At 36.4% G+C, this 15222-nt stretch overlaps 1 protein-coding gene and 1 pseudogene across 12 annotated transcripts in view; both read right to left on the bottom strand.

Moving 5' to 3' along the window:
* The window catches only part of SCAF8 (SR-related CTD associated factor 8), a 209984-nt gene that overhangs the window by 117494 nt on the left and 77268 nt on the right, over nucleotides 1-15222 (bottom strand). For 7 of the 12 annotated variants that reach the window (XR_011485657.1, XR_002311347.2, XR_011485656.1 and 4 more), the window contains exons 18-20: nucleotides 13745-13813; nucleotides 10469-10687; nucleotides 7320-8784 (exon numbers count right to left, since the gene is read on the bottom strand). Coding sequence is in view for 6 of the 12 variants with exons in the window: in XM_020880127.2 (XP_020735786.2) it covers nucleotides 7334-8784; nucleotides 10469-10687; nucleotides 13745-13813 (1739 nt within the window). In the remaining 6 variants the exon portion in view is untranslated. Of the gene's footprint in view, nucleotides 1-6666; nucleotides 8785-10468; nucleotides 10688-13744; nucleotides 13814-15222 lie in introns of those variants that run through there. The other 5 variants (XM_070461591.1, XM_020880128.2, XM_020880126.2 and 2 more) reach the window with 2 other exon arrangements.
* Nucleotides 9913-10009, bottom strand: LOC139033067 (U6 spliceosomal RNA; annotated as a pseudogene).

Consider the following 15222-nt stretch of genomic DNA (forward strand, 5'->3'; position numbering starts at 1 on the left):
GAAGAGTTGGACACGACGGAAGAGACTTAGCACACATCCAAGAGTATCTTTTAAACTAAAGCACAGCTTTGCCTAGTCATCAAAAACCTGGGTTCAAATACCCGTACAAATCAAAAGCTGTGTGACCATGGACTTCAGTTTGCTTATTTGTAAAGAAGGGAAATGGCTCCTACAGAACATTATGTTTCTGAAGATAAATGATACAGAATGTCCATGACACAGAGGTTAAAATTTTTCTCTCCTCCACTCTTAAACCCTTCTCCCTGTAATGAGAAGGAGTTTTAACATATGGTCAATAGACTATTTGGCTAACAACACAGAAAAATCTAAAATAATTAAAAAGGCTGTAATTCATATATTGTTAAATACATTCTACAAAAAACCATTTTCCTAAATGAAGCCCCAATAGTTTCACTATTTAGAAATCTCTAAATGTTTTACGGTGGGTATGACCAGTGCTATATGATACGACTGTATCAGAGTTTTTTAAGATGGTAAATGCTACCCTTGCCTATCTAAAAAGCTCAAAGCAGTTTCAATCACCAGAAAAGAACAATTCTTACATAAGTTATCTTTCATACTTTCAAAGATTATTTTATTTTTTAGTACAAGTCTTCTGATTTTACTAATATCTCCTTACTAATGTGCAAACTGACTTGACTTCAGTAATAAACACAAGATTCATGTCACTAAAAACCAATTGTTCAAAAGCAAGAACTTTTTATTTCAAATAATAACATAAGCAAAATGGTAATTAACTTTGGCAAGATTAGTAGAAACAGAAGAATAATTTACAGATATGGTAAGCATGTTCCCCTGATGTGTGATCAGGCAGTAATATGGCCACAATGTTTAGAATCACATGTGCAAAGACTTCGGAAAAGGTGACCAAAGGCCAGCACCATGACATGCTGTGGATTAAACCTCAAAAGAACCTAAACTTAGTGACTTGAAGAAAACCTAGAATCAGGTTATATGTTCTAAGAAAGTAAAATAACTGCAAATTATCCACTGCTACCAAAGACAACAGCTAACCTCTAGACTACGTGAATTCAAGTGGTGAAGAAAGACTAACACTGAAGGCTTACTGTGTATGTGTAAAGCTAACTTTACATATTTATTTCAAGTTACAGAATATTCCTAATATAGGAGTTTTATACACAAGAAAACTGAGCACTAAGTTTTGGCTAAATATACAGTGTATAACCGGCACAGTTCAGAGAGGAGCTGCCAAAGCCACAACCTAAAATATAAATTTGCAACCTATCACTGGTTCTGCTTTGCATGGATTAAAACATTTTCAAGAACAAAAAGTTTTGAAATTTTATTTAATTTGTGGGAAAAGGTGCTTTCAAAAAGAAATCTTTAATATCAATGCAATACAAACCTGCCTCTGGAGTAGCAAGTTACTTAAAAGTTAACACACTATGCCATGGTACCACTTCAGAAGAACAGTCCTGAAAGTAGAATCTAAGCAAACGAAGCTGAAGTGAACATTCTGCCACTGGAAGAGAAGAACGCGCCACAGACGCGTGAACAATGGCAAGGCCAGCTGAGCGTTTCACTGCAGCTTTTCCCTATTTAAGGATAAGCCTGGCAGGACTGTGCAAGTTTACACTCTTCTGCACCAAATTTATTTGCCTTTTCTAAAGAGAAGAGGAACTAATAGTTGGTGAGTCTCCGCCACATGTACCTGGCACTTCATTAAGTGGTAAGTTTTTAATCTGAGGCTTGGGTTTCAATCTCTGCTGAAACATTTGTGAGCTGTGAGACCTTAGGATATTAAGTCTGCTTTGTAAGAGATATTAAAATAACAAATACCTCACAGGACTGTCAATGAGGATTACATTATGACGCTAATAAAATCACCCCAGTTCTTGCCACATGGTGTATATCTATTAAATACTAGCTAATATTATCAACTTAAAAAAAAAAAAAGAAGACAGCCTGCAGGCTAGATGTTAAGAAATGATGCTGAGAGATGCAGTCACTTGGCCAAAGACAGACATCTAGAAACCTTACAGCCAGTAACGAAAACCTAAAGGCAGTAAGAACTGTGTTCTCTTCAAAAGTGTTCCAATATTATTAGCCTTTCTCTCTGAACAGCCTGCTGCCTCAGCTGGTCTCTTACAGAAGACAAAACTTAATGACTTAAGGTATTTAAACACTGGAAACGACCTTAGAAATCACCAAGCAAAGGAGCAGCAAACTGCTTTCAACAGACAAATCCAAACTGATGGTCTCTGCTTGGAATGATGGGTTAAAAAGGAGGATGGGAGGTGCTATGAGAAGAATGAGAATTCTGAGAAAGGCAGAAAAAATAAGCCGAAACAGTGACAGCTGCCCAGTGGCAGGGGTGGGGGTGTGGTGTGTGAGACAGTGGTGCAAGGACAAACATCACAGCCAAACCAAGTTCTACATCCTGCCACTGCTGTTCTAAGTACGATAAGCTCATGAAAGGAACTCATCTCCTCTCACTAAACTAAGGGGCCAAGGTCACAAGTTGCAAGCGCGCACTCTACCACCTACTGGGTTCTCAGCTTCCTTCACTGCGGGTCATCCTACTGCCTGAAGCATCTAATGCTTCCCGTACAATCTAAAGTTAGTCCATTAGCACCACTTTACCCCCTGTGACATCCTACATGTATTTTTTAATAAATTACCTGGATTATTTGTTCTGTATTTTGACTAGAACAAGGCAGAGTGTTTCTAAGTGTCCATATGAGGCAAAGAGCCTCCTGGTGAAAAAGAGAACTAAGAAGAGGGAAGAAAAATGAGCAAAGCTCATGCCAAAACAAAGCACTTGACTGCATTAGTTTTTGATGTGCAACCCACATCTAAGCAGTCCTACTAGTGACCTTTCTCCTAATCCCTGATAATACTTGCAGTTTTGTTCTACAGGGGCACTTTCTATAATCCAAGCATTTAATTACATGGTATCTAGTAAATTTTTCTTTGAGGTATAACAAGGTTTCAGTTGAGTCAAAAATACTTCTTACAAAACCATCTCCTATACTTCCTTCCATCCCTTTCTTGCTATAATAATTCATTTTTAGATTAACTTGAATGTAAAACATTTTTTATTCATTTGCCAATACCAATTACTACAATTAAGTATATACTTTATTGAAACAGTAAAAACTGTGTCACTATTTTACTAAGAAAAAAAAAACTTGAAAATCTCAAGTGTATGGTACATTACATATTTACAGATTTTAACATATCTAAAGTGGTAATACATGGAAGGTGTGTGTGTGTGTATGTTTGTGTATGTGTATAAATATGTATCTCCCCGGGAGATTCTGCATTAGTAAGTCTGCAGTGACCACCTCCCAACCCCATATTTTCAAAGAGCTCCACAGTTGATTCTGTCACACATTTCCTGGCTAAGAACCACAGAGAAAGTACATTTCAAATAGCTTTCAATACCCATGCCCTCTATTTAAAGTATGCCCCCCAAAGAAAACAATCTGGGCCAATAATTTTAAATTCTAGTTCCAGAAAGTTTGCATCAAGGTATCTTGTTTTTAAATCTCCCATTAAAAAATGTAGTAACCTGACTTTTCATTAGCAGAAAATAATTTTTTTAGAGCCTACTTATGGTTTAAAATATGCTTCCTATAAAACCACAGCATCATCAAGGAAACATTTATAATTCTATATTTATAAATACTGTAGTATTTATGATTGCTTACATAATTTTATTTTGCCTATCTTAAAAAAGAACATACACTTGCTCTCCTCTCCTACATTTAAAGAATAATATGTTAATGCTTTTCTTTGAAAGAGTTAAAAGCCCTTAAAATATTTTATTAACATAGCACCCAATAATAATGATGAAGGCACATAAGGTATAACAGTTATTTTTAATTGAATGTTAAACTTTTTTCACTAAATGTTGTGCCCATCTAAAATATATACAATGAAAAAAATAAAAAATTTTCCTAGATCATTAATGAGTAAGGGAATATATATGGTATATGTATATATATATACACACACACATATATATATTTTATATATATATATATATATACACACACATCAAAGAAATACCATATTTCTTTGATTCTAAGACCCGTTTTACATTTTGACATTCCTGAATTACGAATGCATCTTATAATCACTGGCATATCATATTGGAAGAATTTTTAAATTTTTGAATGGTGCTTCTTACAATTAATGGCACCTTAGATCTGATGAACTAGTTTGTTTAAAAAATATTTTTTCAAACTAAAAGAGGCAACTTATTCTTCTTAAATGTAACAAAACTGCCCCATTCCCAAAACAATCCCTAATGTGTCACTCCATAAAGCTGTATTTTGTATGAGTGAAAATGGCCAACAAATTTGTGGAAGCAACTAAATTATCAGAACAAAGGAAACTGTCCTGGTAAGAACTCATAGTTTAAATAGTAACTGTATTAATTAAACATTATAGGAAGTCATTTCCAGAGTTTTAAACAAGCAATCTTAATACTATTCCATCTTACAATGCTTTCCTAGTATTCTGTCCACCCTATACAACGAAATAAAACTAAACGTTTCACTGATGATGCGCTGTAAAGACTACCCTGCTTTAAAAGAAGTTTCTATCTACAATACACATGACCAAAGTGCAGTATATGCACTCATGCTAAGAACAGAAGCCAATGTTCAATGAAATGTTTAAAGACGAAAAAAAATTTAAAGATGAACTAATGTCTATTAATGCTGCAATCTACTAACACCACAGGAAGCCATACCATTCTCTATCACAAGTAAAAACTATGTGACCTCATGTCTGAAGTAATTACTGCCTGCAGCAGTTCAAACTATTTTATTGAAATACTTAAGTTACTCCCTGCACATTTCTAATTGCTAGCATTCCAGTGACAGCAGTACTGTGACCAAAAGTGTCAAAAATGGGATAGGTCTTAAGTCAAATTTTAGCAATGTAAGACAATTAACTTTTCTCTCCATCATCTAAAAAAAAATAGTGAAAGTATCAGTTTTGGAAATTTGGTATCAGAATGAATACTATCCTTTCACTCAAATATTACACAACAATAAAGGATAAAGTGAGCATAACTACACGTAAATGTTTTTCAGCTATTGTAAGAGTGTCGCACATTTTCAAGATGGGTCTCAAGGATACAGTACCGACAGCTGATCAGCAAACTTCCACCATCAGAATCTTCAAGCCAGTGTAATACTTGTATACATCTTGTTTTCAAGTTTGCACATGAAAGCCCAAGGGTGATAAAAAGCTTGGGATAAAAATTCACTGAAAAGTCTCCCTTTTCTTGGTGGCTACTTAATACAAGTGAATGTCAATTTTAATAATGATAAATGTAACTAAAGTATTGAATAGTTTGAAAGAAATTCCAGTTAATATAATTTCCTTAAGGGCAAGGCAAATCTTTCCAGAACATTAAAACTTTGTACCAGTTATCACAGTTTTCCCCATTACCCCAAGGAAATATGAAACCAACTCAAATTACTGGACTGAATTCAATGACCTTAGAAATAAACACCAGATTTCCATTCTCATCTACTTTTCCAAAAATCAAAATAAGTAACATACTATTTCTATTTCAGAACATGTAAGAAGAAAAGAATATTTCTGGCGAAGAACCTTAAAGATCTCTAGATCAGAAGAGGTAAGCAAAACCACCTAATTTTAAATGGCTGGTGTATGGCTATCATTTCTGGGGGAAGCTTGACAAGCATAACTGAAGAATTTTAGATAAATAGAACCAATGATGAATTATCGGAAGAGGAAACAAATGACTATTCACAGGACCAAATGAAAGCCTTCGTTAGAAACAAAAAAACAAAACACCAATGGTTTTATATATGTGTGTATATATGCAAAACCCAAAGGAGAAAACAATCAGCAAATAAATGAAATGCAAAAGCAAATAATAATAAATATAACAGGAAACTAATCCCCGATTTTTCTGCTACTCAGGTTTACCTTGGAGGCTAATCTGAAACAGTGTCATGCAGAGCCTACAAAACCCATGATGGACACACTGTTTCTGGAATACAACTTAATGCTTTCAAATCCACCAACATCCACAGCTCTACATTCTGTGCAATTAAGGAATTCACTTTAGACAAGTGACCAGTAAGTGTCAGTAAGTACAAGCACTATCTAATGCAGAATAGCAAATATAATGTGAAAGAAAGCAATGCAAGCATTTACGTGAAATTTGGCTCCATGCTAAATCTGACTTCATGCTTAACTGTACTAAAAAAGAACTGCCATACTGTCAATGTATCTCTTTACAATATTTCTTATTTTATCATCACAGAGGCTAAGAGCTGTAACTCTGAGCAATGTCAACTAGCCAAATTTCTCTAATTTTCTACCTAGCTTTAAAGAATATTTTATTATCTGAACTATCAACTTTCTATTTTTCTCTGTATGTGCATGAAACAGACATACAGAGAAACAGAAAAATCTACATATGACTTACACAATAAATATGCACAGATATTACATATATACTAATGAGACTGCATGATTTTTTGTTTCAAAGTACATGCTTTTTCCACACACGGTTCTTTGTTGTTGTTACTAAGAGTAATAGAAAATTTCTGCAACAACTAAGCACATGCTGCTAATGATCCATGGTTTTAAGAATTTGTAGGTTAAAAAAATACAATTCCTAGAACACTGTTATCAAACAAAGAAGTTTTATTGGCATCTAAAAACAAAGTTCACCCAACATTGAAACGTACTTTAATATATTGATGTTGTTTTCTTTTTTTCTTTTGAACTCACTGCAGTATGAGGAACAAATCACAAACACTTACTTTGGAGAAACAGAGACCAGAGTGTAGATTTTACAAAATCACTTTTTAAAATCTCTGTATTTGTGCTCCTCAAATATTTAGAGCCAGTCTTTGCATAAAATATCACAGCTTTGTCTATTACCTTAAAATTCTGCAGCAGCCTAGAGATATGGATAAGATATACCATCACTTGCTATTCTGAAATATATCTATTACCATATCCAACCTAATGGTAGTATCTAAAAAAAAATTCTTTCTTCCATAGGAAGTCTCTGACAAGCTGTTATTCATTTCCTTGAAGTTAAAAGAATCAGGGGGCAACATTTATATTTTATCAGAAAAATAAAAAAATGTTTACCTACCATGTTCATATTAAGAACAATGTCTATACAAGTCAGTTGTACAATTATTTTAAGAGAAAGGTGAACATGAACATCAGATTAACTTAATTCTGGCAGACAAAAGTGAACAACTATGGTCCAGTCAGCCATTAATCTATTACAGAGAGATGACAACTTTACAAAATGTATCTTTTACCTACTGAGTGATGATTATGTCCCCTCAGTTTCTGTGCTTTCTACCACTGGTTCACTCTCTATATCAGCAACTGTGTCACTCTTCTCCTTGTTTATTTCACTTGAAGATGCCAGTTTTTCATACAGTTCAGGATCACTCTGCGCTGGTAAAGGTGGTGGCTGGGCGTGTCTCTCAGTATTTTCACCATTAACCTGAGGCACATTATCACCTTTTCGTTGAGAAGTGGCCCCTTCAAAAAACTCAAAAACCCGAGCATGAGGAGGGGGGATCCAGGTGTTTTGAATTCTATCTCGTCCAAGACGATTCCCATTCATTTCTCTGCAGAAATCAAAATCTCTGTCATCCCTGTCCCTCTGCCTCTCCCAGGGTCTTCTGCGGTCATCAAAATCTCTGTGAACTTCTTGTCCGAATCCTCTGTTCCAAGGACCACTTCGAGGATCAAACCGGTAGTTTCCAGACCGAAATCTACCTCTTTCTTCATGTAAGCCTTTCGGACCGCCATAGACAGGTAGAACTCGATGCTCTCGCTCATCAAAATCTCTGTGCCCCCAGGGCTTCTCTGGATTAAAGCCAAAGTGGTCTCTTCGGCCAAGATGATCTATGCCTGGCCTCACGAGATTCTCCCTGATATCTACCGGAGGTCTTCCAAAATGATCTCTACCATCTAACGGAGGCCTTCCAGGCCCTTCTCGTGGATCAACAGGGCGTCCAACCACATCCCTAACATCCACTGGGGGCGGTCTACTGATGGCCTCCCTGGGTTCGATGGGAGGAAACCGGTAATCTCTGTCACCTTCCTGCTGAATGTTATCATTTCCAAGTGGTATCCTTTTTTCTGGGTTAGGAACATTGTCTACATTTTGTCTTCCAGGAACTAAAAAAGGTCTTTCAGGTGGACTAAAAATATCTCCTGGAGGAAAAGGACCACGGGGTGGTGGATGCAGAGCTGAATCAAGTACTGCTGGGGGAGGGAGTCCCCGCTGGGGTGGAATTCCAGGCTGTATTAAAGGGAATCGTGGTCCAGGCGTCTGTGGTATTAGTCCTGGACGAATGTCTAACATTGGCATTGCAGGCATCCTTTGATTAGGAAGATTTAAAGGGGGTAAATTTTGAGGCCCAGCTGGTGGTTGTGTTCCCAAAAGCCCAGAAGTACTTGGAACACCAGGTGGCTGTACTCCGAGAAGTCCAGAATTACTGGGCATATTTGGGGGGAGCACTCCCAAAAGTCCAGAACTACTTGACACATTTGGTGGCTGTAATCCCAAAATTCCAGAGTTATTTAGGATATTTGGTGGCTGGGGTCCAATAATCCCAGAACTACTGGAAACATTAGATGGCCGGACTCCCAGAATTTCATTATTACTGGATACGTTTGGTCTTTGGACTCCCAGAATTCCAGAATTGCTTGTCACATTTGGTGGCTGTCCTAAAATCGCAGGGCCACTTGAAATATCATTTGGAATCACTAAAATGGAGAGAAAAAAAATAACATAATCAATCACCCTGGTGTGAAAAATAAACTACAGAGTCAAGCCCCCTACATGGGAGCCTTCAAAATGTGAACTTTCAAAGATGCCAACACGTGTGCACAGGCCCAGCACCCAGGTCACCAGCACGCACCGTGGGCGCTCACTGCCCAGGGCTATACACGGAGCACGGTGCCACCCCACCCCCATCTCCCCCCTCCTCTAGGCAGCAGCGCGTCTTGCCTGCTCACTCAAGCCAGCCCCCGTAGGCCAACTGTCATGCTGCACTACTGTACTTTCCAAGGTACTGCACTGTGAGACTAAAAACATCTTCAGTGTTCATTTTTTATGTATTATTTGTGTGAAAAGTATTATAAACCTATTACAGTATAGTACTGTATTGCCAACGGTGTTGGCTGGCTATCTAGGCTAACTTTTGTTGGACTTACAAACATGCTCTCAGAACAGAACTCATTCATATACAGAGGATTCACAGTGTTTATGATTGTTAATGCTATAATTTCCAGTAGTTAGTCAGCTACTTGTATCTCCCCAAGAACCAAGGTATACCAGATATTAAATAAAAATTAAAGTTGAAATTATAAATACCACTCATAGTAAAATTTAAATATGAAAACAAAGTGAAGCTCTTACCTAAAATCTTTACATGAAATCTTTTTAAGTTAAACTAAAACATCAGGTTTTATACCGATTCTCCAGCTTTTTTTTTTTTAAGTTTATTTTTTTTTCCATTTATTTTTATTAGTTGGAGGCTAATTACTTTACAATATTGCAGTGGTTTTTGCCATACATTGACATGAATCAGCCATGGATTTACATGTATCCCCCCTCCCAATCCCCTCTCCCGCTTCCCTCTCCACCCTATCCCTCTGGGTCTTCCCAATGCATCAGCCCCGAGCACTTGTCTCATGCATCCAACCTGGGCTGGTGATCTGTTTCACCCTTGATAATATACATGTTTCGATGCTGTTCTCTCTAAACATCCCAATCTTGCCTTCTCCCACAGAGTCCAAAAGTCTGTTCTGTACATCTGTGTCTCTTTTTCTGTTTTGCATATAGGGTTATCGTTACCATCTTTCTAAATTCCATATATATGCGTTAGTATAAAAAATATGGAACGCTTCACGAATTTGTGTGTCATCCTTGCGCAGGGGCCATGCTAATCTTCTCTGTACTGTTCCAGAGTGCTGCCGAAGCGAGCACTCTCCAGCTTTATTTAACAAAAGCGTTTCTAACAGTAGTGTCATTAAAAAAAAACAAAAAAGACTTGCTGCTTTCAAACAACACACTTATCTTCTAGACCTATAGCTGAATATCTGGTAGAAGCTATACCTTATATTGGTTTGTTTTAATCGCTCTGTTGGTATCCATATTTTGCGTAATCTTATTTTGATAACAACACATTAAGAAGTCCCAATAGGCCAAAAAAAAGAAGTCTTAACGAAAAGGTGTCAAAATATATACTATCCTGAATAGAATGCTAAATTAGTTTTTAATAGAAATTTTAGGAGACAGTGATTTTTTTGTTTTTTAAGTTGCAATATCCATGCACTGAATCAGTTACACATGCATGACACCTCAGAATTTAACACCAATACAGAGAAGTAGTACTTATGATTTAACTATGTCTTTCTGGGAATTTCTTTTTACTTTTTTTTTTACCTGATCTGGTGCTTTCTGCAGAAGAAATCTGGTGATCAATAAGATGAGGTACTTTTTCTTCAGGCTCTGCTTGTTTCGTTGGAGGATTAAAAACATTTCCAGCTGGCAGAGTGGCAGTAGCAAGACTGCTGGCAACAGAACCACCTGGTAAAACAAGGCTACCAAATCCAACATCTTTCACAGTTTCTGGAGTCATAGATAATGTCGGCTGCACTAAAGCTGTTTAAAGAAGGAGAATATACAGTTCAGATTTAATTAGCTAATCAATTAATGTGCCAAGTTAAAATATTAAGTATGACCAACACTGGTCTTGCTGAAGTTTTAATCACCTCCTTGCCTCTTCTCCCAATTATCTGGTGAGACATGACATATGTGAGTTCTCTTCTGGTCCCTTTATTTCATTTATGATGAAAACTAACCTCTGGGAGCCTGAGTGTTTCATTTAATGGCATCTCTGTATCACTGGAAAAGACCCTGATGCTGGGAAAGAGTGAAGGCAGGAGGAGAAGGGGACGACAGAGGATGAGATGGTTGGATGGCATCATCGACTCAAAGACATGAGTTTGAGCAAGGTCTGGGAGTTGGTGATGGACAGGGAGACCTGGCGCACTGCAGTCCGTGGGGTTGCAAAGAGTTGGACATGACCAAGTGACTGAACTGAACTGTATTACCCAGCACATTATAAATATAGTAACTGATACTCAAAATGATAAATGAGACATCATAAGAGGCTAAATTATACTTAGAAACCTCTTTTAAAAAAATAGGGTAAAACAATTTTTAGAAATGTTTAGTAGAGACAAGTTTAGTAAAATAAGGACCCACACTTAAAATCGTAATTTTTCAAAGACGGGGCTTCCCTCGTGGCTCAGTGGCAAAGACTCCACCTGCCGACACAGGAGACACTGGTTCAGTCCCTGATCCAGGAAGATCCCACAAGCCGTGGAGCAACGAAGCCCGTACACCACAACCACTGAGCCTGCGCTCTGCAACGAGAGACGCCGCTGCACTGAGAAGCCCACCTGCCGTAACTAGAGAGCGCTGCCGCAACTGGAAAAAAGCTCACTCAGCCGAAAGTGAATCAACAAAACCAAAACCTAGTAATTTTTCAAGGATGTCAGTATGCGACTGACTAGATGTACAGAAAAGATTGGTGTAAATACAGAGACCAACAAGTGAGAGTGAAAACCTGCCCAGTTCTCTAGAAATTCTAAGTACTACGGTCTTCTACACTCACTACTTTTTGTCAAATGAGGTTAGAAACTCATCAGATTAGGACTATATATAAAAAAGTACAAAGATTTCATTTTAAAGAATGGGTAGAAATGTCCTGTCTCTATGTCACATACATGTTAAAAACTAAGCTAGAGGAATATTAAAACCACAATTGAACAATTAGAAATTCTAGTCAAATTTATGTCACAACACTATTCAATCATGTACTCTGGGATTCTAAAAAGTGTTTTATCCTCACATTTAACTCCAGACTGCCTAGACAAACCGTTAACATAGAACAAAGCTGTAAAACAGGGATAAAATGACCTGAGATCCCATATGGGACTTGTGAGAATTAAATGAAACAGTGTGAACAATCAGGTGAGTATCTGGCACACAATGGTATTTCTCTTTTTCCTTTAACTGATCCCAGATTTTCCAAAATAATTAAAATAAGGAGAAATAAAACTGGGAGATGGGCTCTAAATAAGTAGGATAAGTCTCTGTGAACAGCGAATTCAGAAATGGCTTCTGAACATTTTTCTAATTTTCACAAAAAATGAACAGTTCTTCCTAATTAACCAACAGTAACATAAAAAGGATCCTCATGTTGTCTAACAGCACCAGGAGAAGGAGGAGTTTAAAAATATAAGAAAAATGAGTTAACAGTATCAAAAGGTAGGCTCTGTATCATATATACTCTCTTTACAATAAAGTCCTTTGGTCCAATATTATGCCAAAAAGCTAAGAAGCTCTCAAAAACTGGTAATAGTAATCCCAAAAGGATAGAGCAGTAACATGGAAGGTCTCTGTACAAAGATGAACAAACTGAACTTCAAAAAGAAAAGTGAATTTAACTACTTGAAAGCATAAATCCATTAATCCATGTACGTTACTAAAAACAAAGGGGAAAAACGTAGAGGGAAGGGAGTAGAGAATAAGAGAAATTCTCCCCTACCTTCAGCCACTGGGTATCACGGATAATAGAACTCATTACTCTGAAAGATGGTACTTGCAGTAAAGAATTTATCATCTACCCTGGGTCTCCTGTCCTTCAGGTAATGAAATATAATTTACAGAACAAATTCTTGCTAAGAAACATGGAAGGGATCATAAAATTTGGAAGATCACTTTGCAACTAATAAAAGGTAGATTCTGGCAATAACAATCAAAGGATGAAAGCATCAGACGACAGTGTGAAAGGCGACTTTTAATGACCAGGTTCCACCATCTGAATGCTCTGACCCATTCTGACATCATTAAAAGTGAACCAGAAGACACTGCATGGCTCTTGATGTGAAGTAGTACCAAGCCCACAGAACCCCACTTGGTAAGTTTTCTTACCAAAAACGGTGAGGCATGTTGTAAACAAGTCTATGGTGCTAAAAACTTTCTATCTGCAGGAGGTTCAAGAAGACAGAAAAACAAATTCAGCACCACAAAGAAGCAAAAAGCCCAAATCCATTATCTGGGATCCTACTAGAGAAGTGAGGGCTTCCGAGGTGCTGCTGGTGGTAAACAATCTGCCTGCCAATGTGGAGATGTAAGAGATAGGGTTCGACCCCTGGGTCAGGAAGATCCCCTGGAAGAGAGTATTGCAACCCACTCCAGTATTGTTGCCTGGAAAATCCCTTGGACAGAGGAGCCTGGTGGGCTATCAGTTCATAGGGCTGAAAAGAGTCGGACACAACTAAAGCGACTTAGCACAGACACATAAAAATGAACTACTTTTCAACAAGTCAAAGACATGAAGGATTTTTAAAAAAGGGAATGTGGGTGGAGCTGCTCCAGATTAAGATATTTTACACATAAAACAAAACAAGACAAAAAAACAAAGATATGAGAATTTTGATTAAAATAAAACAATTATAAAAAAATTTTGATCCAATAGAGCAAATCTGAATATGGACTGTCATACAATACTGTTGATTTGTCAGAAATCATTTAACCCAAAAAACAACAACAAAAAATGCATTTGTCTGAAAACCTTCAGAATAAAAAAATTAACAATAATTCACAAGAATGAGAATCAACAGATAATTTTTAAAGTAGAAAACTCACATGTTGGTACTACTGGCGGGATAGCAGGTGGTGGTACAACAGGGGGTGGAACTGGAGGAGGCATGAAACCTGCATGGGGAAAAAAAAGACCAAGAATAAAATAACAACAAAAAAGTTACTTTCTTTTAAATCAAAGATTTCAACAGCTATAAATGAAATTCTACATTCATTATATAATCATTACTGCAACCTCGTATTTATGAATATATATCCATTTAAATAATTATTTTTATGTACACAACCTTGTTTGACACTTAGTTGGCTAAAAAGTAAAAGCGCAGGGATCCCTGTCATGAACATATACTATTTGTTTACTCATTCGCCTCAATCCTGTGGCACGCTCTATGACACTGCAAAATCAAACATTAATTCAAGCTAGGCAGCCTGTTTCTATGTTAGCTTGATGACTGCATGGGGGGGGGGGGGGGGGAGTTAAAGCACTGTATTTCAAGCTGCTGGTAATATTATATGCAATAATGTCACCCGTAAAATGCACTACTGTATTTCTCTGATATATATATATATGCTGTTTATCCACTAGACCAGAGTATTTGCATTAATTTTGTGTGTTACTATGGTTTGTTTTGAGCACTGAAACAAACCTTAATAAAAATAAATAAATAAAATAGATTTACTACTGGCAGTTTCATGATTTTAAATATCACATGATACAACTATAAACCTGCTTCTCTGTATTTTTAAAATACAGAGCTACCATTAAATTCCATTATAAAAGGTGGCTAAAAATAATGGGGAAAAAATATGATTTTCAACAAATGAATGCAAACATGTGTATGGTGTTTGAAATACTATGTATTTCTTCTGAGAAAAGAAATCTTCTGAGAAATATCTTCTGAGAAAAGTTTAATTTTCAATGACAGAGAAGATATTTTATGAGTAATTCTCTAATATTTAAAATATAAAAAGGTACAGTTCTTACTAAAATCTTCATCAACTTCAAATTATATATTAAACTATAATTTAAAAATTTTATGTTACATGACAAATTACAACAGACAATGAGTTTAATTTTTGGCTTTGTTTTCAGTTTTTAGGAACTGTATTCAACAATGGCTAAGGATTTAAATTACAGAAATCAATTCAGTCATTCTTTTCATAATACACAAATAATTCATAAAGTTCAAAAAAACAAACAATTTTGAAAAACAACATGTATCATTTGATCCCTTATTCTTCTAAACCTCCCATGATCTAATAATAAAAACCTCTAAGCTCTCTATATCTCTTACATATAAGCAATTAATTATATTTAATTGATATGTGTTAAGTAATCCATCGTTTTTACATGGAAACAATGATTTAAGGACCTTTTTGTTTACCAATAATTAACTAGGTCAAAAGAATTACTACAAATTCAATTAGCACTTTAAGATATACTTTAATTTCTAATGTCAAACTGGAAATCTAATAATTTTTAGGATGGCTAATCTACATATTATTAGATCCAGAGTGGCTCA

The sequence above is a fragment of the Odocoileus virginianus genome, chromosome 34 (genome assembly GCF_023699985.2).
Source record: "Odocoileus virginianus isolate 20LAN1187 ecotype Illinois chromosome 34, Ovbor_1.2, whole genome shotgun sequence".
Classification (NCBI taxonomy): domain Eukaryota; kingdom Metazoa; phylum Chordata; class Mammalia; order Artiodactyla; family Cervidae; genus Odocoileus; species Odocoileus virginianus.